General features: G+C 43.9%; 1 protein-coding gene and 1 non-coding gene across 3 annotated transcripts in view; both read right to left on the bottom strand.

Annotated features, from left to right (window-relative positions):
• The window catches only part of LOC126428321 (uridine phosphorylase 1), a 476,800-nt gene that overhangs the window by 137,314 nt on the left and 311,498 nt on the right, over nt 1–27,988 (bottom strand). The window contains exon 1 of one of the 2 annotated variants that reach the window (XM_050090258.1): nt 15,703–15,902. The exons of the other annotated variant lie outside the window; for it this stretch is intronic. Within the exon in view, the coding sequence (XP_049946215.1) occupies nt 15,703–15,824 (122 nt within the window). The 5' untranslated portion in view covers nt 15,825–15,902. Of the gene's footprint in view, nt 1–15,702; nt 15,903–27,988 lie in introns of those variants that run through there. 2 annotated transcript variants of the gene reach the window in all.
• On the bottom strand, nt 14,841–14,924 carry Trnas-gga (transfer RNA serine (anticodon GGA)). Its single transcript is given in 2 exon segments — nt 14,841–14,875; nt 14,885–14,924. It is a non-coding gene; the product is annotated as a tRNA-Ser (tRNA).

The raw sequence follows: 27,988 nt of genomic DNA, 5'->3' as shown, positions 1-27,988 counted from the left end.
GTCCCTAGGAGACTTCCGGAGGTCCGACAGGCACTGGTGCAAGAATGGAAGGCTATACCCCAGCAGCTGCTCGACCACCTGATCCACAGTATGCCAACCCGTTGTGCGGCCTGTGTACGTGTGCATGGTGATCTTATCCCACATTGATGTCGGGATACATGAAACAGTGGCGTTCTGTAGCACATGTGTTTCGGGACGGTTTTCTCAACTTACCACCAATACCGCGGACTTACAGATGTGTGTGTCGTGTGTTCTCCCTATGTGCCTATGCTATTAGCGCCAGTTTTGTGTGGTGCCCCGTTGTGTGACACCAATTACTGCAATTATCCTTAATTTATGAGCATGAGTGTAAATTGCGGATAATAATTGACTTACCCACGTACATACATACATACATACATTGTGCAATGCATCCATGACAGTAAAACTGACACATATGCATTACTTGTGCTTAAAAATCTGATGAAAGTGCCTTCTTCATATTGTACCTAGCTCACGCAATACACCAGAAATTGCTTCATTATTCATTTCGCTACAATAATTCAAATTCAAATTGCTCTGAGCACTATGGGACTTAACATCTATGGTCATCAGCCCCTAGAAGTTAGAACTACTTAAGTCTAACTAACCTAAGGACATCACACAACACCCAGTCATCACGAGGCAGAGAAAATCCCTGACCCCGCCGGGAATCGAAGCCGGGAATTCGCTACAATACACAAACTGACAGCGACTCACCATCATAGTCATGATGGTGATGATGATGATCATGATCATTAGTGGCAGTTGTCAGACACAAACCAGCGGTACCCAAAAGTCTCAAATTTCTGCTAGTTCAGAATTAAGGAGTCCAGAGATCCAGTTGTTTACAGACAGTAGAGCCAGGTAAGTTTCTCACACTTGGTTGATTTTTAATGGGACCGCAGGGTGAGGGTGATGAGTGGAGTAGAGGAAGCATGTTTTTGTAGCACGTGTCTTGTCGTCAACGTGTAAAAGTAACTTTCTTTTCGGGGGAGGAGCGTACGTAGCACTCGCGACTACTGAGAATTGATTCATTAGTGTTTCATTGATGCGTTACGTCGTTGGTTAATAAAACATCTGTAAAAACTAAATATTATTTACCATTCATCATTTTCATAATGAAAGTGTTCAAAGAACATCGTTTTCCAGTGTATAGTTAGTTAGATGCTGCTGCTACTGATGATGATAGGGAGGGGGAGTGTACTGGCTAACGCCTGACAGCACTCAGTATTAATCGTCTCAGAGAAGTAGGGAACCAATGTTATAAGACATACCACACGTACATCAAACATTTAAAGAATGATTCATTATTGCAACCGTAGAATTGCCAGTTGTGAATACATCTTTCGTAAACTGAAAATTTTCTAAATTTCATTTAATATTATATATATATATATATATATATATATATATATATATATATATATATATATATATATACATATTATAATTAACCACTGCTGTGTGTTATATGATGCGGTTCCTAGCAACTGTAAAAGTTCTTTATCACTGCATACACAAAAGCATATTAGTTTCTGTTCATTTATCTGTCAAACTATACAATATGCAGTAACTTGTGAAAACTAAATGTAGAGAATGTTCCTTTTAGTCGAAACATTGCAACATCGCAGACTGCCTCTAAGGACCACAAACGACAGTTGCGCAACGCCTGCGTATGCCTAGCAGGAAGGGCATATAATGTAAACATGTCGTCAGCGGTCCCAAAGTTTTCTTTTTTCGTCCCCTGGAGACTTCTAAAACCATATGATGCAATCGCAAGCAATATTTCCCAAGGTTCTCCGCAGATATACGAACGAATTCGCTAGAAAAAAATAGCAAACTATGCAGCAAAAATTATTTCTGCAACAAGGGTCGCAGGCGGAAAACATTCCACATGTGACGAATGAGCAGACAGAAACACACATCAGCTGATTACACTTACGGTTTCTTCATTTTCTTGGCGTCAGGCAGACAGATAAGATTTCGAGCCGTTGTCTACATATGATGCCACGCCATGAAAATATCGTCCGTTCTCTATCGTGCAGCATTCGCTTTGTTACTTAAACGGGTGTAAAGCGAAAACTACCACTCAGAAATATTCATACGCATTAGGATTTATTATATACAGGGTGGTCCATTGATAGTGACTGTTGTGACTTGGCAAGACAGCGAAGCCACTATGAGATAGCCGAAAGGCACGCGTTTAAGCTCACGCAGGCTGGCGTGAGGTCTGGAACAGTTAAAGGAGTTGAGTCTAGTATAAAAAGTACGTAGCTTCTGGAATACTTAACTTTAATCCATAACTGGTAAACATCGGTCTGACGGTACATGCATCACAAGATAAATAGCAAATGATAATGGCGCCTTGCTAGGTCGTAGCAAATGGCGTAGCTGAAGGCTATGATAACTATCGTCTCGGCAAATAAGGAACGTAATTTGTCAGTGAACCAGCGCTAGCAAAGTCGGCTGTACAACTGGGGCGAGTGCTAGAACGTCTCTAGACTTGCCGTGTGGCGGCGCTCGGTCTGCCATCACTGATAGTGGCTACACGCGAGTCCGACGTATACTAACGGACCGCGGCCGATTTAAATGCTACCACCCAGCAAGTGTGGTGTCTGGCGGTGACACCACAGTGACCAGGCCAAATATCTCACGAAATAAGCATCGAACGAAAAAACTACAAAGAACGGAACTCGTCTAGCTTGAAGGGGGAAACCAGATGGCGCTATGGTTGGCCCGCTAGATGGTGCTGCCTTAGGTCAAACGGATATCAACTGCGTTTTTTTTAAATAGGAACCCCCATTTTTATTACATATTAGTGTATTACGTAAAGAAATATGAATGTTTTGGTTGGACCACTATTTTCGCTTTGTGGTAGATGGCGCTGTAATAGTCACAAACGTATAAGTACGTGGTATCACGTAACATTCCGCCAGTGCGGACGGTATTTGCTTCGTGATACGTTACCCGTGTTAAAATGGACCGTTTACCAATTGCGGAAAAGGTCGATATCGTGTTGATGTATGACTATTGTGATCAAAATGTCCAACGGGCATGTGCTATGTACGCTGCTCGGTATCCTGGACAACATCATCCAAGTTTCCGGACGTTATTTAAGGAAACAGGAAGTGTTCAAATGGTTCAAATGGCTCTGAGCACTATGGGACTTAACATCTATGGTCATCAGTCCCCTAGAACTTAGAACTACTTAAACCTAACTAACCTAAGGACAGCACACAACACCCAGCCGTCACGAGGCAGAGAAAATCCCTGACCCCGCCGGGAATCGAACCCGGGAACCCGGGCGTGGGGGAAGTGTTCAGCCACATGTGAAACGTCAACCACGACCTGCAACAAATAGTGATGCCCAAGTAGGCGTTTTAGCTGCTGTCGCAGGCTAATTGGCCCATCAGTAGCAGACGAATTGCGCGAGAATCGGGAATCTCAAAAACGTCGGTGTTGAGAATGCTACATCAACATCGATTGCGGCCGTACCATATTTCTAAGCACCAGGAATTGCATGGCGACGACTTTGAACGTCGTCTACAGTTCTGCCACTGGAGAAAAATTACGGGACGATGACATTTTGTGGGGAAAGTTGATGGATATTTGCTATCGTGATCCACCGACAACGCCTGACAACATGCGTCAGCGCATTGTCAATGCATGTGCGAACATTACGAAAGGCGAACTACTCGCTGTTGACAGGAAAGTCGTTACACATACTGCCAAATGCATTGAGGTTGACGGACATCATTTTGAGCATTTATTGCATTAATGTAATCACGCTGTAACAGCATGCGATCTCAGAAATGGTAAGTTCACAAAGGTACATGTATCACATTGGAACAACCGAAATAAAATGTTCAAACGTACCTACGTTCTGTGTTTTAATTTAAAAAATCTACCTGTTACCAACTGTTCGTCTAAAATTGTGAGCCATATGTTTGTGACTATCACAAAGCGAAAAAAGTGGTCCAACTAAAACATTCATATTTCTTTACGTACTACATGAATATGTAATAAAAATGGGGGTTCCTATTTTAAAAAACACAGTTTATATCCCTTTGACCTATGGCAGCGCCATCTAGGCGGTCGACCATAGCGTCATCTGGTTTCCCCCTTCAAGCTAGACAAGTTTCGTTCTTCGTAGTTTTTTCGTTTGACGCTTATTTCGTGGGATATTTGGCCCGGTCACGATCAGTGGACCACCCTGTATATATATATTCCGTCGATGCAGCAGAGCATTTCGTATATCGGTAGTAATGCCATTATTCTCGTTGTTTTTTGTAAGACACCAAACGGAAATAATAGTTACAGTTTTTAATGTCATGTTGTGCTTGTCACAGGATCCTTCCCAAATACGGGCACAATCTTCGCTCGAACGGGCGGCCTCCAGAGGTGAAATTTACTGTAGAGGATCTGAGAACTAAAATGCGAAGGGCAAAGAAAAACCGTATTCCAAGTAGTCGTCGGCCGTTGGCCAGCTGCAAGAGGTTTCTGTGTATTTGGCGGTAGTCTGACAGAGGAATGCTGTGCATTACAAAACGCTTTCTGTAGCAGTTGTCTTTATTTATAACCCCACAGCAATAGAATACTCGGAGATTGCAACCGTAGCAAGACAGTGGTGCGAGCTTAGATTACGACATGATTTTTAAGCAGAGTTCGAAAAATTATAATCAGTAGGGGAATACTAGGAAGCTTTTTGTAGTATTCAACCACTGATCACTTTACAGAAAAGAAGCAAACAGTGAACAGACTAAGTTTCATTTTCTTTCCGTACTCAATTTAATATTTTCATTTAATGTATCTTGAAACTGAGAGAATCAGAATTTTTCAATCTTCGTTCGGTTTCTGTGTCCAGTACAGGAAACAATAGGAATAAGAAAAGCCGAAAATCGGTTATTGCAGAAACTGGTTAATTTGAGCGGTTTCAACAGTCAGGTTAAGCTGGCACTGAAATCTATATTTATATAAAAGAAAGTCGTGTTAGTTACACTATTTATAACTCAAGAACGGCTGGACCGATTTGGCTGAAAATTGGTGGAGAGGTAGCTTAGAACCAGGAGACGGACATAGGATACTTTTTATCCCGTTCGACCGCAATAAAACGTAGTATAACAAAAACGCCTCTGGCATGGAAAAACAAAACGCAAATGAGAGCTAAACGTCTATGGTTAAGTATCAATATATACCATTAATTAAAAATTTAAAGAAGTGATTTGTATTTTCTTTGAATCATCATTAACAATGCCGCGACCAAGACGATCGAGTATTTCTCGACAAAGCCGAAATGCAAGAAGGATACAAAACATTGCGAATGAGAGGACTGAAGAAGAACAACAAATTGCCCGTGAAGAGCGCCGCGTTAGTGTGGCTCGGCTCGACTTCGTGCTTCTCAATCGCAAGAGCAAAGTGAGGCAGCCCGTGAAACGGCTCGGTTGGCAATGCGAAATCGTCGAGGGGACAACAGGGATCAACATGTAGATAATTTTCGAGGCACAAGAAGAGACTTATCACGTGATGATTTGAATCGAGCAGCGTTCAGATACGACTGCAGCACTGATTACTGCTTGCACCCTTGCGATTGCACTGGGCCGATGGACGTTGTTTGCGAGTATTGGGGCGCTTTGAAGTTTTCCTGGGAAACTCACAGATTGTGCTGCCTTACTGGGAAAGTGAAATTGCCATTGTTGACTCCGCCACCTGAGCCATTGCATTAATTGCTTTGTGGCGACGTAATTTGTGTAACTTTGTCTCATCGAAAGACGAACTTATCAACAAAGTATTCCCAAATATCATTACTAACTACAGAAGTAATGAATGGTTGAGTGTGCGAGCAATTTTAGCGGCTAAGAATAAAGATGTAGATGACCTAAACTACATAATTCAGAATGAAATCATTGGTAAAATGCATTCATTAAATCTATTCCAAAATGGTTCAAATGGCTCTGAGCACTATGGGACTTAACATCTGAGGTCATCAGTCCCCTAGAACTTAACTACTTAAACCTAACTAACCTAAGGACATCACACACATCCATGCCCGAGGCAGGATTTGAACCTGCCACCGTAGCGGTCGCGCGGTTCCAGACTGAAGCGCCTAGAACCGCTCGGCCACACCGGCCGGCTCAAATCTATTGACTGTGTAACAAATGAAGATGAAGCCACCAACTATCCAATTGAATTTTTAAACTCCTTGGATGTGCCTGGCTTACCACCGCACAATTTACGCCTAAAAGTTGACTCCGTAGTAATAATGTTTCGAAACATAAACCAACCAAAACTGTGCAACGATACACGTCTGGTGCTAAGTAAATTGATGAACAATGTTATATACGCGACGATACTCAAAGGATGCCGATGATCCCAAACGATATGCCGTTTGAGTTTAAAAGACTTCAATTTCCGATCCGCCTTGCATTCGCCATGACCATTAACAAATCACAAGGCCACTCCTTGAAAGTTTGTAGTTTAAATCTGGAATATCCATGTTTTTCACATGGTCAATTATATGTGGCATGCCGGCCGGGGTGGCCGAGCGGTTCTAGACGCTACATCTGGAACCGCGCGACCGCTAGGGTCGCAGGTTCGAAACCTGCCTCGGGAATGGGTGTGTGCCCATCGTGCTCAGAGCCATTTGTACCATATGTGGCATGTTCACAGGTCGGAAGACCATCTGCGTTGTTTGTTCTTGCGCCTGCTAATAAAACAAAAAATGTCGTGTATCACAAGGTACTTAATTGAAGAGTGGAAGCTATGTACCAAAAAACATAAAGAATAATCATTAAAATACTTAAATTTTTTATTTGTATTTCCTAATAAAAAATTGAACTTAATATCCAAAATCAGATTATTTATTGTCTTTAAGGCAGAACACAGCAAAGGACTTGGAAGAGCAGTTGAACGGAATGGATAGTGTCTTGAAAGGAGGATATACGATGAACATCAACAAAAGCAAAACGAGGATAATGGAATGTAGTCGAACTAAGTCAGGTGATGCTGAGGGAATTAGATTAGGAAATGAGACACTTAAACTAGTAAAGGAATTTTGCTATTTGGGGAGCAAAATAACTGATGGTTCAAATGGCTCTGAGCACTATGCGACTTAACTTCTGAGGTCATCAGTCGCCTAGAACTTAGAACTAATTAAACCTAACTAACCTAAGGACATCACACACATCCATGCCCGAGGCAGGATTCGAACCTGCGACCGTAGCGGTCGCTCGGTTCCAGACTGTAGCGCCTAGAACTGCACGGCCACTCCGGCCGGCCAAAATAACTGATGATGGTCGAAGTAGAGAGGGTATAAAATGTAGACTGGCAATGGCAAGGAAAGCGTTTCTGAAGAAGAGAAATTTCTTAACATCGAGTATAGATTTAAGTGTCAGGAAATCGTTTCTGAAAGTATTTGTATGGAGTGTAGCCATGTATGGAAGTGAAACATGGACAATAAATAGTTTGGTCAAGAAGAGAATAGAAGCTTTCGAAATGTGGTGCTACAGAAGAATGCCGAAGATTAGATGGGTAGATCACATAACTAATACGGAGGTATTGAATAGGATTGGGGAGAAGAGAAGTTTGTGGCACAACTTGACAAGAAGAAGGGATCGGTTGGTAGGGCATGTTCTTAGGCATGAAGGGATCAGCAATTTATTATTGGATGGCAGCGTGGAGGGTAAAAATCTTAGAGGGAGACCAAGAGATGAATACACTAAGCAGATTCAGAAGGATGTAGGTTGCAGTAGGTACTGGGAGATGAAGAAGCTTGCACAGGATAGAGTAGCATGGAGAGCTGCATCAAACCAGTCTCAGGACTGAAGACCACAACAACAACAACAACAACAAGGCGGAACAGAGTTCGCCGGGTGAGCTAGTATACTGACATGACCGAAAACCAGTTGTTTCAGCGATAACCACCATCCCCACTGCCTGCTGCGTCGTCAAGGGAAACTGTGACAGTGGGCCCCGTGCCGGAAGTCTGTGGTGCTCAAGACGCCGTCGCAGTGTGTGGACATGTGCATTACTGCAAACAAGCAATTTCCTGATTTCAGTTACGTGACGTGGCATGGCAGTCCCCTATCCACCAACACCGAGGCTGCGGCCGGACTGGCATCGATATCGGTGGATTTCGCCGACGACCGACATCGGCCGAAGACGGCCGATCTTTTCAAACCAGTACGCCGCTACGTACGCGGTCACAATGCAGCCGATCTCATCGCCCCAGCGTATTGACTTCGGACGACAACCGGTGAAATTCAGATCAGTTAGTTTTATACGGTCATATAGACCAACACGACACGGAACACGGACTACGGGAAATCGCTGCTTTTAGTAAACGGAGAAGTTAGAGGCATTCTGAGGATGATATATTTCGGAATGGTACCTTTATTGGAAACCTAAAGGGGCAAAATCTTTATCGAACATTTTAGGCGTAAATCATAAAAAAATGCTCAAGTGAGAAGGATGGCGTATCTTATCGTTAAAGTTACTGCAGTGAATCTATTTTGGGTTGTAGTAGGTGGACATTACCTGCATATAAATTATTACCGCTTACTGGTGATTTAAGACAGTAGGGTGGCGTCTCTGTTACACGAAACAGTTTGCAACTGTGCCTTCTGTGTTTCCACTTCTCAGTGCTTTAGGTGTTCAGAGTATCTTATTATAAACTTGGTCTGTCTTTCTCACGAATGCTACATGACAGTCATTGAAGGATAATAGATTTATGCCTGGACGGCTTCAAATAAATTCTGCAGAACATTTTGTAATCTTGCTTTCCAAGAACACTACGAATCATCTCCAGCGTGTAACACAACGTTTCTCCCTTGAACCCATATATTCGTAAAACTTGTCTGCCAATTCCAATAACTCAGGTCAGAATATACAGAAAACGATATAGATCATTCACACGAATTTGGCATCTTTATATTAGCAAAAGTCGCATTGTAGCACTCGTCTCCAAGTACAGAGGCGTTGTCGTATCCATATCACCCTTTAAGGTTAAAGCCTAATCTACCCTATACGTAAAGCAGATTCTAACTTCACCTAGCTTCCTTCATCCCGCCAAAAATTGATGGAGGAGATCGGACGCATTGTGACAGCGCTGTCGGCCGATCTCTGACGACAGCGTCTGACGATTGTCGTCAGTGCCACAGTGGGCATACTGTGTCGTCGTGTGGTATCTCCCATGCGGCAGTATCGTGGTGCCATATTTCAACAGGACAATCCCCATAAACGTGTGGCACGTCAGTCTGTGAACTCTGTGTTGTTGAACCACTTCAGTGGCCAGCAACATCTCCAGACGAGTCCCCGACAGAACATGTGTGGGACCAGCTTGGATGCCAACTGCGCCTCGCACTATTCAAGATCGAGGAGCAGTTAGAAGAGTTCTGGATCAGCGTGTCTCGAGACAGGATACGACGACTATGTTGACACCCTCCCCAACCGAACCAGTGCACGGATCCACACCAGATGCGGCGCAACATCGTATTGATTAGAGGCCTCGTACTGCTAAGTTCTTTGTAAATTTGATTACACTCTGTAATCACTGAATTAACACATCATATCTTCCTAAACCACAAAGTTTCGTTTCATTCCCTCTTCCCTTCTGGATGCTTCACTTATTTTGTCAGCCAGTGTGTGTACAATACAAGACCTTGATAAATTTGGAAGTGTGCTGTTAGTCTGTTGAATGTATACTAGGAAACTGCACAAATAGAACTCGTGATGTGGAGAATTATTATGTGCAATTAGTACTTCAGTTTCCCTAAGGAGGAACAAAGATTAAAAGTATTTTACCTGGATATAAATATGAGGCAGTGCCCAAAAAAACTGCACTTATTTTTGAAAGCAATATATTTTCAAATTGTTCACAAAACAACCTTAAGTCCTTTAAAATACTCTCCGTTACAGTTACTACATTTGTCCTTTCATTCCCCTTTCCATCTGTGGAAATAAGAAGTCGCAGGGAGCCAGGTCAAGCGAGGAAGGTGCATGGGACAGCAGAACCGTGCCATTTTTAGCCAAAAACTGTCTAACAGAGATGGCTGTGTGCAGGTGCGTTGTCGTGGTGGAAGAACTATTCTCCTATCTGACACAAATCGGGTCTTTTGTGACGAACCCTGACACGCAACCGTCTTAAAACGTCCAAATAAAAGGTCTGATGGACAGTCTGACCTGCGGGAACAAACTGAGTGAACCACACCCTTGGTATCAAAGCACAAAAAAACAGCAGTGTTTTGGTATTTGATTTTGGACATGATGACGTATTCCATTGGCTTGACTGTTGCTTTGTTTCTGGGTCTCATCACCAGTAATGATGTGTGATAGAAAATCTGGATCAGTTTCAAGCTGTTGTCCCGAAGCACGGCACGTTTCACCTCTATGTTCCTTTTGATTGTTAATCAAAACCCGAGGACAAAACTTGGCAGCAACCCTTTCTACTGCCATATCTTCCGTTGAAATTCCCTGAACGGAGCTCCAAGATAACCCACTAATCTCTGACAGTTGATCAATTGTCTGTCAACAGTCCGTGAGCACAAGCTCGCGAATTTTTTCAATATTTTCGTCGATTCGGGCAGTTGACGGACGTCCAGAACGAGATTTGTCATCGATCGACATGTCGCCATTTTGAAATCGAGCAAACCACTCGTACACTCGATTTTTTTCCCGTGGCGTCATCTTGCCAAACTGTTTTCAACATTGCCGGCCGCTGTGGCCGAGCGGTTCTGGGCGCTGCAGTCTGGAACCGGGCGACCGCTGCGGTCGCAGGTTCGAATCCTGCCTCGGGCATGGATATGTGTGATGTCCTTAGGTTAGTTATGCTTAAGTAGTTCCAAGTTCTAGGGGACTGATGACCTCAGATGTTAAGTCCCATAGTGCTCAGAGCCATTTGTTTTCAACATTAAAACACTTTCAGCAACATTTGTATCGAGTAGAAAACAAAATTTCACGCCTGCACATTGTTCACTTAAACTTGCCATCATAAAAAATGAAACAAGAACAAAACAGTGCAAGTAAAAACAATCACTGCAGATTAACGGAATAAGCCAGGTCGACGACACAGCCGGCACTCAACTGACAATGAGTTAGTTGCGTATACCCGCCTAGCGGCAGAAATGCGTACTACACAAGCTCCGCCCACGGCAATGTTATTGTGGATCCCTCCCTACAGTATTTCGCTCCTAAAAAGGTTTGAAAGTGGCATAAACAGCTTCCGTGCTGAGTGTCACTGGTCAGTATTTGAAGTTTTTCGAAATACCTTTACATTAGCAAAGTAGGAAGCCATTTCACAACGTTGCGATTGTCAAAACAGTGTGTGTACAATGCGACACAATCCAGTACAAAACCTAAAAACTGCGGTGGCAATTCCTTATCTCCTCAAATTAAAATTAGTGAAACTGGAGTTGGTATACACTTTTCTAAGTTAAATTCGTTTCCCACGGCGTGACCGCTGCCTGCGACTGTCCAGGACACCACATTGCGACAGGGCAGCCTTTTCGCGCATGTGCAGTTTGAGTCCTAGTCGTGTTGGCTGCAAGATGTCTATTGAAAGAAAACTGGATGGACTCTCAATAAGACATAGATAATGATTTAAAGAATCTTTAGTGCAAGCACGTTTTCTTTCAGGACTGTCACATTCGGAAAACTGCCATTTGGTCGAAAATTACTTTGCTTGTTCCGAAGTTCCTTTGTTCGAAGGTACTGCTAAAGAAACCGGGGATCGAACGTAGAAAAATGCGGACAGAACTTCCTTCACAATTCTGCTGGCGTACCCTCTAGCGATTCGCAAGGAGAATGAAAAAACATCCGGAACTCATATCGGAGAAATACAAAGAACAGCTACGCAAACCGAGGTTTTAAATTTCCTTGCACAGAGGTTACTTGCTGCACTTTCGCCTTTAAAATGACTGGCTGGTCTCCTGTCTAAATATCGGCTGTTTTCGACGACGTCATCCGGCTGCATTGCCGTAAGTCATTTGACTTTTTTTGTGTGTGTGTATACCTGGGCCCGCAGCATGAAACAGGCCGTAACATGACATTTTAAACTGAATCTTCCAAGTTAGCTGGTAATATAGTCTTATTGTATTTCGTACAATAATTCTACTTAGGCAGTCTTACCATTATCAAGTGCACCTGCGAATATTACAAAATGGTTTAAATAGCTCTGAGCATTAAGGGAGTTCACTTCTGAGGTCATCAGTCCCCTAGAACTTACAACTACATAAACTAACCTAAGGACATCACACACATCCATGCCCGAGGCAGGAATCGAACCTGCGACCGTAGCGGTCACGCGGTTCCAGACTGTAGCGCCTAGAACCGCTCGGCCACTCCGGCCGGCTGTGAATATTACAGTTGGTAAATTCCATTTACTTTCGCGATGGTTAATTGTCGTGTATACTTACGTCTAGCTGGGGAGACGTACATGTTGTATCATTCACGAATCCTTTCGTCAGGTGTCGCTGTTTTTGTGATGGTAAAAAATAGCCATTCAGCAATTTTACAGCTGTTGACAATTCTCAGGGATGCTGTACCTTTACAAAGCGTTTAGAGGAAGTCTGCCGTACTGTCAGATAATTTAGTTCTTTGTGGAATCTGTGGTAGTTTATTTTTTATTCGTTGTGAGGTTCCAGAATGTCAATGAAATTTTGTACCCTGTTCGGTTAATACGTCGTGTGGGTAATTTTTCATGTGTGTATAAATTTCCAATTCCTCCACTACGTTCATGGCAGATTCTTTTGCTATTGTGTGTGTGTGTGTGTGTGTGTGTGTGTGTGTGTGTGTGTGTGTGTGTGTAAGAGAGAGAGAGAGAGAGAGAGAGAGAGAGAGATCTCCCCTATATGGTGAGCCGCAACTGTCCTTTGATTAATATTAAATATTTATGTTTGGTTTTTTTAATGCATGAAGAGACTCGATCGACTGTTATGACGATGTCTAGTACGTACTTCAAGTCTTTGTCCATTGTAAAATTTGTTAAAATTGTCACATGTAATTCTGTTATGCGTGGATTAGCGTATTCTGGTATTTTGGTTCTTACAGAGTGGATTTTCGTGTTTAGGCTATCAATAGTTCTGAATGCTAGCTTTATGGGTGTATATTTTGGTATATTGTTCATCTTGTTTGACAGTTTCCCCATGTAGACTGCTGGTATGTATGTGATTTTCTGTTTGGCTGGGGTTTATCATTGTTATATTACTGTATATCGGTTGGTTCGTGGGTTATGTTTTTTTTTTTCTTTATGTAATTTTCGTACTATGTTTGGCTTGAAATTGTTTTGTAGACTGTGTGCTGGATACAGTTATTTCTTTATCCATTGCTGGTTGTTGTAGTGAAATATTTACAATCCTATTAATCGCTGACTGGAAATAGGCAATTTCCTGAAATTTCGCATGACAAAGATTTGCAACTGATTATAGTGTGTCAATGACTGACATGTGGTACAACCGTCTGTCATGCACTCCATGGTGGTCTTACGGAATATGTATGTAATCTATACGCCGTCGACTATGTGTTTCAACGTGATTCAGTCAGACGCAACGTCATATAAGTATCGGCCACACACAGAGGATGGTGATTTGTAACAATCGGTACTTTAGCAATAGCGTACGCTGATTTTTATACCAGCTGAGGGCAGTGCAACATCATATTCCTTGCTATATATTGTTGTGACACCAACGAGAGTAATGTGGACGTTCCCCTCTTGGCAATGAGAAGAAACCATATTCTGATGAGAGTTTACACATGATTCTGATGGTGAAGAGACAAGTATATCCTACCAGGGCGATGCCCTCGGAGGTACCTTTATAATGAAAGAGTGACTACAGTTTCTAAAACAAACGATAGGCCCTAAAATCTGTGATATTTTTCTCGGCGACCGTATCCTAAATATTTCGATAGTCGACAGGAATTCGAACTGACGTAAATTAATCGTTTGCCTTTACGGAACACAGTGTTATATTTTTACGGCCCAAGCACAGTTCAAAGCAGGTGCGTCATAAGAACATTTTTCCCACCCATGTTACTTATCATTTGGCGCCTACCACTCTGTTTTTCCTCTCGTACAGTTCCCGCAACCAATTATTGTGGTAAAGCACTGTGTATACAAACAAATCTTACTCTTGGGCGCCCCTCTAACCTTGGCGCTCCCAGCGGCGGGTCGGTTGCTTGGGGCATTGAACCGGCGCTGTAATCACCTTTGTTGGTTGCTTATAAATTTCGTATCACGAAAAATTTCGAAAGACAAAAACACGTTTTGGGTCAAAATTAAAATACTAGTTTCTTTCAACCTGATCTTTCATCGGCAGTTTTGTTCGTGTAGCCCTGTGTATTTAAGATAAACAACTATGTGAGACCCACTGAAGATAAAACGACTGCGCCGTAACGTGTTAAGGACATAACAAATATTTAAAGACTTTTTTTTTATTGCAGAATCATCTGCGAATATAATTTCCTATGTCTTTGTCACAATATTTTTAATTACTTCCATTCCGTGCGTTTCGGCCAACCAACTATCTTCGGATGTTTTACAAAAAAAATAGCATTAACCTTTAGGTAACATTTATTAAACGAAAAAAAGGAGAAAAAAACTTGAGCTAGAGAGGACCGGAACAATCCTCGTTGCCTTTTCGTCTCAATAATTGTACATATCATCATCATCATCATAATGTTACAGCGCAGCCCCCACCGTCTCCGTGATGACAAAAAAAAAATGGTTCAAATGGCTCTGAGCACTATGGGACTTAACTTCTGAGGTCACCAGTCCCCTACAACTTAGAACTACTTAAACCTAACTAACCTAAGGACATCCCACACATCCATGCCCGAGGCAGGATTCGAACCTGCGACCGCAGCGGTCGCCCGGTTCCAGACTGAAGCGCCTAGAACCACTCGGCCACCCAGGCCTGCTCCGTGATGACAGATTGGCTTGTAGCGTAGCGTCAGGTCTATGTCAGGTTGTAAGGTGATAGTTCAGTTTGAGAGTTGAAGCCAACGAATGTGAAAGTCAAATTAAGATTGTTGTGTTAACAGAGTGACGTGCAGCGCAACCTAACGTTTACTTTCGTCCCATATTTAACGCAACTTTTGTAGTAAAGACTAAAATTGCAAAGTAAAATCAGGAAATCTGTTTTAGATTATGGAAAAAATCTGGTGAGTATTTTGGTGCATATTATTTACATAATTTTACATTGTAAATACAGAACGAAAGGTGGAAGGGGGTCCAAAAAATGGCTCTAAGCACTATGGGACTTAACATCTGAGGTCATGAGTCCCCTAGACTTAGAACTAATTAAACCTAACTAACCTAAGGACATCACACACAGCCATGCCCGAGGCAGGATTCGAACCTGCGACCGTAGCAGCAGCGCGGTTCCGGACTGAAGCAAGGGGTCCACTACTTAACTTTAATCCAGAGCTCTTCGAAGACTTCATGTCTAAGATTGCTACTCTACGTATATATTTTAACCGGCAAGCACGGAATCTGTACAATGAAATGATTACCTGCATTACTATTATTCAAAACTGTTTTAGTAGGCTCATCGTCGAGACCAACCAAGTGAGTAACGCTGCGTATTCCGTTTAGGAAGACAAGCAGGTCAGAGCGGAAGCTGATGTAAGCTGGCCGACGCGACGGCATGGCGACGAAAGCATGGCGCAGCGCTCCATAGAGCTTTAACTCACCTCGTGCGGTCTTCTTCTTCCTCCTGCTGCTGCGGTTGCTGTCGCTTTTCGGGCGTGAAGCCGTTGGCCGCGGCGCTGCCAGCGAATCCCGCCATAGAGCCCACGACCCTGGTCGCAGCCATCGCGATTCGGACGCGCTGCCACACACGACACAACACGGGACGAGACGTTAAGACCCTCGGCTGCCTACCTGCGGCACGGAGCAGACAACACTGCGCCGATTGAGCACGCCAGGTCCGCGTCTAAAAACTGCACGCGGGACCCTTCCCGAGCTTCCCCCACCACCGGCCCCTGCCCCCACCACCCAACCGCCCGCTACGTCAGCAACTCTCTCAGCTGGGCCGGCGTTCCACGACAACGCCAACGGTCGCCCCACAAAGGAATGCCTCACAATCACGAGAGCTGCGGTACAGGCGTGCATGGGGTTACCCCAAGCCGCAATTTCGGCATCTGACGTAGCATTCGCGCACACCTGCTAGTCTCCGCGCTTCTTATTTTTGGGAATTCTTTAGATTTTTGTTTTTCTCGGATATCAGTTTATATTCGTGTAGGTATGGTGTCCGTTCTATCAGGTCGGACATGCATGTCCGAAAGAACAGACGCGATAGGTATGTGCGCCTGACGACATATCGATCTTTCAGGGCAGATTACAGCAGGAGACATCGACAGCTGTAAAATACACTACTTGCCATTAAAGTTGCTACACCAAGAAGAAATGCAGGTGACAAGCGGGTATTCATTGGACATATATATTATACTAGAACTGACATGTCATTAATTTTTCACACAATTTCGGTACATAGATCCTGAGAAATCAGTATCCAGAACAACCACCTCTGGCCGTAATAACGGCCTTGATACGCCTAGGCTTTAAGTCAAAGAGAGCTTGGATGGCGTGTACAGGTACAGCTGCCCATGCAGCTTCAGCACAATACCACAGTTCATCAAGAGTAGTGACTGGCGTATTGCGACGAGCCAGTTGCTCGGCCACCATTGACCAGACGTTTTCACTTGGTGAGAGATCTGGAGAATGTGCTGGCCAGGGCAGCGGTCGAACATTTTGTGTATCCAGAGAGGTCTGTACAGGGCCTGCAACATGCGGTCGTGCGTTATCCTGCTAAAATGTAGGGTTTCGCAGGGAAAAGGAGGGTAGAGCCACAGGTCGTAACACATTTGAAATGTAACGTCCACTGTTCAAATTTCCGTCAATGCGAACAAGAGGTGACCGAGACTTGTAACCAATGGCACCTTATACCATCACGCCGGGTGATACGCCAGTATAGCGATGACGAATACACGCTTCCAATGTGCGTTCACCACGATGTCGCCAAACACGGATGCGACCATCGTGATGCTGTAAACAGAACGTGGATTCATCCGAAAAAATGACGTTTTGCCATTTCTGACCCCAGGTTCGTCGTCGAGCACACCATCGCAGGCGCTCCTGTCTGTGATGCAGCGTCAAGTGTAACCGGAGCCAGGGTCTCCGAGCTGATAGTCCGTGCTGCTGCAAACGTCGTCGAACTGTTCGTGCAGATGGTTGTTGTCTTGGAAACGTCCCCATCTGTTGACTCAGGGAGCGAGACGTGGCTGCACGATCCGTTACAGGCATGCGGATAAGATGCCTGTCATGTCGACTGCTAGTGATACGAGGCCGTTGGGATCCAGCACGGCGTTCCGTAGCAACGCCGGTCAACTGCTGTTTGTGTATGAGAAATCGGTTGGAAACTTTCCTCATGTCAGCACTTTGTAGATGTCGCCACCGGCGCCAACCTTGTGCGAATGCTCTGAAAAGCTAATCATTTGCATATCACAGCATCTTCTTCCTGTGGGTTAAATTTCGCGTCTGTAGCACGTCATCTTCGTGGTGTAGCAATTTTAATGGCCAGTAGTGTATGTAGGCTTAACTATCGAGAACGATCTTAAGTTGCATGACCATATAAAACAGATAGTGGGAAAAGCAGATACGACTCAGATTCATCGGAAGAATCTTAAGGAAATGTAGTTCATCCACGAAAGAAGTCGCTTGTAAGACGCTTAGTCGCCCGATTCTTGAGTGCTGTTCATCTGTCTCGGATCCCAATCAGGTAGGACTGATAGAGGAGATGGAGTATATCCGACGAAGAGCGGCGCGTTTCGTCACAGCGAGAGAGCGTTACGGAGATGCTAAACTAATTCCACTGGCAGACATTACAAGAGAGGCGTTGTGCATCAGGGAGAGATTTACTATTTAAATTTCGGGACAGCACTTTTCAGGAGGAGTCGCACAACTTATTTCTTCTCCCCACACACATCTCACGTATCGATCACGAGGAAATAATTCGAGCCGGCCAAGTGGCCGAGCAATTCTAGGCACTACAGTCTGGAACCGAGCGAACGCTACGGTCGCAGGTTCGAATCCTGCCTCGGGCATGGATGTGTGTGGTGTCCTTAGGTTAGTTACATTTAAGTAGTTATAAGTCTAGGGGACTGATGACCTCAGAAGTTAAGTCCCACAGTGCTCAGAGCCATTTGAACCAGCCAAGATAATTCGAGAGGTTAGAGAAAGTCATTCTTCCCACGCACTATTCGCGAGTGGAACTGGGTTGGAGGGATCATAAAGTGGCACCTAAAGTACTCTCCGCCACACACCCGTTGGCTTGCGGAGTATGCTGTAGACGTAGATAAGATGTAGCTATACAATAGGGCAAGTCCGGGAAAGATGGACCACTCTTTTACTTGAGAAAGTTTGTATGCTTTTATATCCTATTTTGACGTCTGGAAGCACGTTCGTGTAGCTTGTCATCTAAACGTAAGCACAATATATTACTGCCAACAAAAATACAAGAGATATGACAATATGCATGAGTGGTCGCACTCGGCCGAGTTCAAATGGCTCTGAGCACTATGGGACTTCACATCTGAGGTCATCAGCCCCCTAGATTTAAAACAACTTAAACCTAACTAACTTAAGGACACCACACATACCCGAGGCAGGATTCGAAACTGCGACCGTAGCAGCCCTGCGCTTCCGGACTGTAACGCCTAGAACCGCTCGACCACAGCGGCCGGCAGTAAAGGGTTCACCCCAGAACAGTTTTATCAGTTTATTATAAAGCTTCACTGAACATCAGCCTTTCTAACAAACTGATGGTTTTGTTCAAACGTTTTGTAGGCCGTCGCCTAGAAGTAGTCTGTATCGAAGTGGTCATCTTGGAAGTTTTAGCTTTCGTAGGTGTGGAGTAGTAGATGAGTTTTGCTATTTGGGAAGCAAAATAACTGATGATGGTCGAAGTAGAGAGGATATAAAATGGAGACTGGCAATGGCAAGGAAACCGTTTCTGAAGAAGAGTATTGATTTAAGTGTCAGGAAGTCGTTTCTGAAAGTATTTGTATGGAGTGTAGCCATGTATGGAAGTGAAACATGGACGGTAAATAGTTTGGACAAGAAGAGAATAGAAGCTTTCGAAACGTGGTGCTACAGAAGAATGCTGAAGATTAGATGGATAGACCACTCAACTAATGAGGAGGTACTGAATAGAATTGGGGAGAAGAGGATTTTGTGGCACAACTTGACTAGAAGAAGGGATCGGTTGGTAGGACATGTTCTGAGGCATCAAGGGATCACCAATTTATTATTGGAGGGCAGAGTGGAGGGTAAAAATCGTAGAGGGAGACCAAGAGATGAATACACTAAGTAGATTCAGAAGGATGTAGGCTGCACTAAGTACTGGGAGATGAAGAAGCTTGCACAGCATAGAGTAGCGTGGAGAGCTGCATCAAACCCGTCTCAGGACTGAAGATCACAACAACAAGAACTGGAAAGGGGAAATTTTTCGTTGTTAGTTAAGTAATTTAAATCGTAAGGGTTACTTTGTACCGTATGATGCAGCTTTTTATATTGCGAGCGTGACAAGTGTGTAGACATGAAACTAACGTAAAATGACCACCGAGTTCGCTAAGATGGACCGTGTCACTTGGAGAGAGCCACCACAATTACTCGTAAATTTACCTTAGGTGATACTTTAAGTTTCACTTACATTTTGAAAAAGGTTTGATTCACACGTGTTTTTTTCATAATGGGTATTGGTTCGAAACCCATTTCATGCACAGGAAAGCAGCTGGTAAAGTATTGCTTGAACTTGATGGACAAACGTCTCACAAAAGCTGTTTGGAAAAATTGAGAGTTGCCTGAGGAACTAGGGATTATTGTAATGAATCTACCACCACATACAGCCCGCTGGTTGCAGCCCCTGCGCCGAGCGTTTTTCAGATAAACTCTAAAGCTATTTTTACAACGTCTGCAGTACTTTTATGACAAATAATCCAGCGAGGAAAATTAGCCCTCTGCAGTTTCTAGAACTGCTCAACTCAGCGTGAGGTACATCAGCCAACGTTTTAAACGGTACATGTGGCTTCAAGTCAAGTTGGATAACACCACTGGATACTGCAGTAGATCCAGATCGTACTCACTCGTCGAGAGACGCGCATGTGCCAACAAACTGAAGAACAGAATCTCACACAAAGGCCAACGAAATACTTCGAAACTCATCAAAAGACCTAATGAATCCAAGCACATGAAAAGAGCAGAGTCATCTGCGCAAATCAAATTCCTTCACTGGCACAACCTCGGACCTCACACCTGTTGTTGTTGTTTATTATTGTTGTTGTGGTCTTGAGTCCTGAGACTGCAGCTCTCCATGCTACCCTATCCTGTGCAAGCTTCTTCATCTCCCAGTACCTACTGCAGCCTACATCCTTCTGAATCTGCTTAGTGTATTCATCTCTTGGTCTCCCTCTACGATTTTTACCCTCCACTCTGCCCTCCAATACTAAATTGGTGATCCCTCGATGCCTCAGAACATATCCTACCAACCGATCCCCTCTTCTAGTCAAGTTGTGCTACAAGCTCCTCTTCTCCCCAATTCCATTCAGTACCTCCTCATTAGTTGAGTGGTCTATCCATCTAATCTTCAGCATTCTTCTGTAGCACCACATTTCGAAAGCTTCTATTCTCTTCTTGTCCAAACTATTTATCGTCCATGTTTCACTTCCATACATGGCTACAATCCATACAAATACTTTCAGAAACGACTTCCTGACACTTAAATCTATACTTGATGTTAACAAATTTCTCTTCTTCAGAAATGCTTTCCTTGCCATCGCCAGTCTCCATTTTATATCCTCTCTACTTCGACCATCACGAGTTATTTTGCTCCCCAAATAGCAAAACTCCTTTACTACTTTAAGTGTCTCATTTCCCAATGTAATTCCCTCAGCATCACCCGACTTAATTCGACTACATTCCATTATTAATTCGACTACATTCCATTATCCTAGTTTTGCTTTTGTTGATGTTCATCTTATACCCTCCTTTCAAGACACTGTCCATTCCGTTCAACTGCTCTTCCAAGTCCTTTGCTGTCTCTGACAGAATTACAATGTCATCGGCGAACCTTAAAGTTTTAATTTCTTCTCCGTGGATTTTAATACCTATTCCGAATTTTTCTTTTGTTTCGTTTACTGCTTGCTCAATATACAGATTGAAAAACATCGGGGAGAGGCTACAGCCTTGTCTCACTCCCTTCCCAACCACTGCTTCCCTTTCATGTCCCTCGACTCTTATAATTGCCATCTGGTTTCTGTACAAATTGTAAATAGCCATTCGTTCCCTGTATTTTACCCCTGCCACCTTAGAATTTGAAAGAGAGTATTCCAATCAACATTGTCGAAAGCTTTCTCTAAGTCTACAAATGCTAGAAACGTAGGTTTTCCTTTCCTTAATCTTTCTTCTAAAATAAGTGGTAGCGTCAGTATTGCCTCACGTGTTCCCATATTTCTATGGAATCCAAACTGATCTTCCCCGAGGTCGGCTTCTACCCGTTTTTCCATTCGTCTGTAAACAATTCGCGTTAGTATTTTGCAGCCATGACTTATTAAACTGATAGTTCGGTAATTTTCACATCTGTCAACGCCCGCTTTCTTTGGGATTGGAATTATTATATTCTTCTTGAAGTCTGAGGGTATTTCGCCTGTCTCATACATTTTGCTCACCAGATGGTAGAGTTTTGTCACGACTGGCTCTCCTAAGGCTGTCAGTAGTTCTAATGGAATGTTGTCTACTCCCGGGGCCTTGTTTCGACTTAGGTCTTTCAGTGCTCTATCAAACTCTTCACGCAGTATGATATCTCCCATTTCATCTTCATCTATATCCTCTTCCATTTCTATAACATTGTCCTCAAGTACATCGCCCTTGTATAGACCCTCTATATACTCCTTCCACCTTTCTGCTTTCCCTTCTTTGCTTAGAACTGGGTTTCCATCTGAGCTCTTGATATTCATACAAGTGCTTCTCTTTTCTCCAAAGGTCTCTTTAATTTTCCTAGTGAGATAAGTCTCTACATCCTTACATTTGTTCTCTAGCCATGGCTGCTTAGCCATTTTGCACTTCCTGTCGATCTCATTTTTGAGACGTTTGTGTTCCTTTTTGACCTTTCCAGAACTAACACGAAAATAACAGCAACAATTTTGCACGACATTCGTTTACAAAAGTGTTTCCTCACAAGTAGCGAGAGCTGCTCACTAGCGACGCATTTGCGGAATGCGCCTCTGGTCCGTTCTCCGTTCCACCCAGTGGTCCGACTCCCCCCGGGCTTACCCTGTTGTTCGACCTCTCACGGGGACACAGTACGGCTGCGAGCGAAGAGGAGTAATGGACAGGGGACACTACTCTATAGTAAGCGGTAAGTGGAGATGCGTGTGACAAGCGGACAACAGTATGCAAATATTACCTTGGGCAGGTATGTGTCAGGAGTCCGGCTTTAATTGGCGTGTGTCGTTAACGCGAATATAGTGTTAACAGGAAACACCTACACCTGTAAGCTCCGTCGTTGGACGTCACTGATTCACGATATTTTGCTAATTCTCTTTATTGTGGTTTTATCAACCTAGGCATTGTCACCGGGTCTGCTGGGTGTAATGGTGAAAGTTGCACGACGCGAATTGTGATTTAGTCGTACTGATACACATTACAGCACTTACTAACGGTTTGCTCAACTGCTGCAAGGTCTTTTGGACCCTGACATTTACATCGGAATTTCCAACGGCCGAGCCGGACTCCTGACACATACCTGCCCAAGGTAATATTTGCATACTGTTCAGATACCGCTAATAGTCTTAACGTTTTCTCATATTCTTCTTGCCACGACCTCACTCCCCTCCGTAGAGGATCGTCGAGAAAATATTGCCTCGTCGCTATTGGACAGCATTTGGTATCTCATATTCTAGGAGCGCCATTCAGTTTTAGACCCTGTACCCACAGGGATCACAAGAGGCCTACAACACCGATGATGCTCATACAGGAGTCTTGTACAGTACAGCTATTCATTTATCGTGTCAAATGCTGTTAGTTTCCTCGAGTTACTGCTGTTTACGTAATTTTTCGCTAATTAGTGAAGACCACTGGGCAAGATTCAGTGGAGCTGACAAGAGTCGCAATTATCAAGAAACGAAGGAAGCAGAATAAAAAATAATGATCGTTACAGCCATAACGTATCGGCTTCGAGAAATAGGTGAGGGTGTTAGGTTTCTCTACTGTATCACATGATCTGTCACTCCTACTCACTCTGGCTTCTGAAGAGAGAAATAATAGTGCTGAGTGCTGCCATTCGAGGCTCAGCACACGTTCGGGTTAGAAAAGGACGGCAGATTATTATTACGCAATATTTACACTACTGGCCATTAAAATTGCTACCCCAAGAAGAAATGCAGATGACAAACGGGTATTCATTGGACAAATATATTATACTAAAACTGACATATGATTACATTTTCACGCAATTTGGGTGCATAGATCCTGAGAAATCAGTACCCAGAACAACCACCTCTGGCCGTAATAACGGCCTTGATACGCCTGGGCTTTAAGTCAAAGAGAGCTTGCATGGCGTGTACAGGTATAGCTGCCCATGCAGCTTCAACGCAATACCACAGATCATCGAGAGTAGTGACTGGCGCATTACGACGAGCAAGTTGCTCGGCCACCATTGACCAGACGTTTTCACTTGGTGAGAGATCTGGAGTATGTGCTGGCCAGGGCAGCGGTCGAACATTTTGTGTATCCAGAAAGGTCCGTACAGGACCTGCAACATGCGGTCGTGCGTTATCCTGCTAAAATGTAGGGTTTCGCAGGGAAAAGAAGGGTAGAGCCACAGGTCGTAACACATCTGAAATGTAACGTCCACTGTTCAAAGTGCCGTCAATGCGAACAAGAGGTGACCGAGACTTGTAACCAATGGCACCCCATACCATCACGCCGGGTGATACGCCAGTATGGCGATGACGTATACTCGCTTCCAATGTGCATTCACCGCGATATCGCCAAACACGGATGCGACCATCTTCATGCTGTAAACAGAACCTGGATTCATCCGAAAAAAGTGACGTTTTGCTATTCGTGCACTCAGGTTCGTCGTTGAGTACACCATCGCAGGCGCTCCTGTCTGTGATGCAGCGTCAAGGGTAACCGCAGACATGGTCTCCGAGCTGATAGTCCGTCCTGCTGCAAACGTCGTGGAACTGTTCGTACAGATAGTTGTTGTCCTGCAAACGTCCCCATCTGTTGACTCAGGGGTCGAGACGTGGCTGCACGATCCGTTACAGCCATGCGGATAAGAAGCCTGTCATCTCGACTGCTAGTGATACGAGGCCGTTGGGATCCAGCACGGCGTTCCGTATTACCCTCCTGAATCCACCGATTCCATATTCTGCTAACAGTCATTGGATCTCGAGCACCGCGAGCAGCAATGTCGCGATACGATAAACCGCAATCGCGATAGGCTACAATCCGACCTTTATCAAAGTCGGAAATGTGATGGTACGCATTTCTCCTCCTTACACGAGGCATCAAAGCAACGTTTCACCAGGCAACGCCGGTCAACTGCTGTTTGTATATGAGAACTCGGCTGTAAACTTTCCTCAAGTCAGCACGTTGTAGGTGTCGCCACCGGCGCCAACCTTGTGTGAATGCTCTGGAAAGCTAATCATTTGCATATCACAGCATCTTCTTCCTGTGGGTTAAATTTCGCGTCTGTATCACATCATTTTCGTGGTGTAGCAATTTTAATGGCCAGTAGTGTACTTTCGGAACGCGTACATAGTGAACAAGTCGGCGCTTGACGATGTGGGATTCTCATGTATTGCGATTGAGTTGCATGATTTTCAAGACGCAAGCAGAAATTGTGCAGACATTACCCGAACGGGACGGAAATCGATAGATTTCTAGACAAATGATTACGCTTTTGGAAAAACTGGATAATTTATTCCAGAGTCCATAGCTGTCCAGACCTTCTCCAGCGACCACACACATTTCGCGTTCTTTCGTTATTTGTTCGTCATCAATAAGCAGAACCGCCCTGAGATCGCTTTACCGAACATTTCGTTCAGTTTTTACGTTTGAAGCTGAAGACAATTCAGTTCCAGTCAACGAGATTCCAAGCCGAAGACGTGTCTGGAGAGGTCCCGAATAGCGGCGGATTACCAACATGATTGTCGCCCGCTACACTATCTGACAACCAAGAGCGGTTGGTCCGCGGTGCCAATCCATTTCATAGCAGGAGCTTCGTTTAGTTGCTCTTCATTGCAAGCCGTCCTGCGTTTACATTTCAGGAAGTTAATGCCCGCCCACACACCGGCGAGAGTTTCTACTGCTTCGTCCTACCATACCTTGGCCAACAAAGTTTCAAAATCTCTCCCCAACTAAGAAGTTTGGAGCATTGTGGGCGGGGCCTTCCAACGATGTCGAAAATTTGACGATCTTCCGCGCTAGTTTGTCAGAATGTGGCACGATATCCTCTAGGAGCACATACAAAAACTCTGTCGATCAATGCCAAGCCGAATAACTGCCTCCATAGGGGCCAGAGATGCAGTACTGACATAAATCATCCAGTTTTTCTGAAATTGCAATCCTTTTTGTCTCTGAGGAGGAGGAGGAGGATATTAGTATTTAACGTCCCGTCGACAACGAGGTCATTAGAGACGGAGCACAAGCTCGGATTAGGGAAGGATGGGAAAGGAAGTCGGCCGTGCCCTTTCAAAGGAACCATCCCGGCATTTGCCTGGAGTGATCTAGGGAAATCACGGAAATTCTAAATCAGGATGGCCGGACGCGGGATAGAACGGTCGTCCTCCCGAATGCGAGTCCAGTGTGCTAACGACTGCGCCACCTCGCTCGATTTTTGTCTTAGAAAGTATTTGAGTGGACCATGGGCTTTTTCGTAGCAGCATAAAATCGTAATCCACGGCGAGAACTAATTCAAAATGAATCGAGTGTACTGCATAATTTATAGTATACATGCTCTGTTTTCTGTGTATTGATCTGCTATAATAACTCTTGCAGGAGGGAAAAAGCTATTGTTCTGATTTAAATCTGACATGTGTACTGGGGCAACTGTTCCAAGAAAATTAAACTTATGCTCTCGCTCGACGGCTAACTTGATTTTATTTGTCAATTCTGAGAACTGCTACAGGTAAAATAAACGTTTCTTTTACTGCCATGACACCGTGATCTTCAGTTTCCTCTGCTATTGTGAACAACTATGTATCCGGCGTTTCTTGAACAGTCACAAACATAACTTCAAGTTCCGTATTGTGCTTTCCACTATGATACCCATGAGAAATACTTAAACATAATTCACGAAACTGTATGGATACACAAAGGAAAAAAAAGCCTATGTGTAATTGTATCATTATTGAGATGCATCGTAAATTTATTTTCCGAGTTATGAGTCAAATACTCCATGTTATCAAGTCAAAGCATTGTTTTATGGACAGGGACTCTTGCTGTTCCAGAAGCGAAAAGAATTCAGAGTAGTTTTCTGTTTTAACAAGACGAGGATTTTATTTCACTCTTTCTTGCCTCAGTTACGAGCTTTTTCCCAAGCTGCTCTTGCACCGTAAGGATGAACGTTTCATTGTGCTGTCACTTAAACAGAACATAATATTGTAATATCTAGGTTGCATTTATTTCGTAATACTTGACTTGTTTGATTCCCATGTTGATAAAGGTAATTTTTCATATACTTCAGCAATTCTTTCAGGGGCCGTAAGGGAGACAGGGAGCGAATTGTTTGGTGGTACCGCGACCAGACACATTACGTGTTCTTTCGGTATTTGTTCGTCATCAAGAAGCAGAACCGCCCTGAGATAGATTTACCGAACATTTCTTTCAGTTTTTATGTACATCTTTTACGTAATAATTTTGTTAAGTTGATCGGTGAACTGTCACTGGACAATGGCGTCGTCAATCACCTCATTGACTTGATGTCGCTGACCCACGAGACAATACAGATGCTCCATTTGTATTTGACAGTTTCTTTTATCTAGAAATTTTTGATCTGGTTCATCGTCATTGGAGGTTTCTTTTTCTTTTCACGGTGCTATGTTTATAAGCAAGTTCTTAGGGTTCATGTCCCCTTCCTGTAGTGACTTACTGAGATAAGTTTTATTTAAAACGTCTCACTCATTAAATTAGAAAGAGAAAGGGCTTCACAGCCCACTACCTGACCTTTTCCCATTTATTTTTTCAGTTCTTTGTGGAAATGCATGGAGCGAATTCATTTTCTCTCGGTCATGGCAGGAACTGACTTGCATTGCGCAATACAGCCCTTACACGGCATATCTACATCTGCATGTATATCCATACTCTGCAAGTCACCTGACGGTGTGTGGCTGAGGACACTTTGAGTACCTCTATCGGTTCTCCCTTCTATTCCAGTCTCGTATTGTTCGTAGAAAGAAAGATTGTCAGTATGCCTCTGTGTGGGCTCTAATCTCTCTGATTTTATCCTCATGGTCTCTTCGCGAGACAGTCGTAGGAGGGAGCAATATACTGCTCGGTGAAGGTTGTTCTCGAAACTTCAACAAAAGCCCGTACCGAGCTACCGAGCGTCTCTCCTGCACGGTCTTCCACTGGAGTCTATCTATCCTCTCCGTAACGCTTTCGCGATTGCTAAATGATCCTGTAAAGAAGCGCGCTGCTCTCCGTTGGATCTTCTCTATCTGTTCTATCGACTCTATCTGGTACGGATCCCACACCGATGAGCAGTATTCAAGCAGTGGGCGAACAAGTGTACTGTAACCTACTTCCTTTGTTTTCGAATTGCATTTCCTTAGGATTCTTCCAATGAGTCTCAGTCTGGCATCTGCTTTACCGACGATCAATTTTATACGATCATTCCATTTTAAATCACTCCTGATGCCTACTCCCAGATAATTTATGGAATTAACTGCTTCCAGTTGCTGACCTGCTATA

The sequence above is a fragment of the Schistocerca serialis genome, chromosome 12 (assembly GCF_023864345.2).
Source record: "Schistocerca serialis cubense isolate TAMUIC-IGC-003099 chromosome 12, iqSchSeri2.2, whole genome shotgun sequence".
NCBI classification, from domain to species: Eukaryota; Metazoa; Arthropoda; class Insecta; order Orthoptera; family Acrididae; genus Schistocerca; species Schistocerca serialis.
Note: the sequence above shows the minus strand (reverse complement) of the source record. Positions and strands in the feature narration are given on the sequence as shown.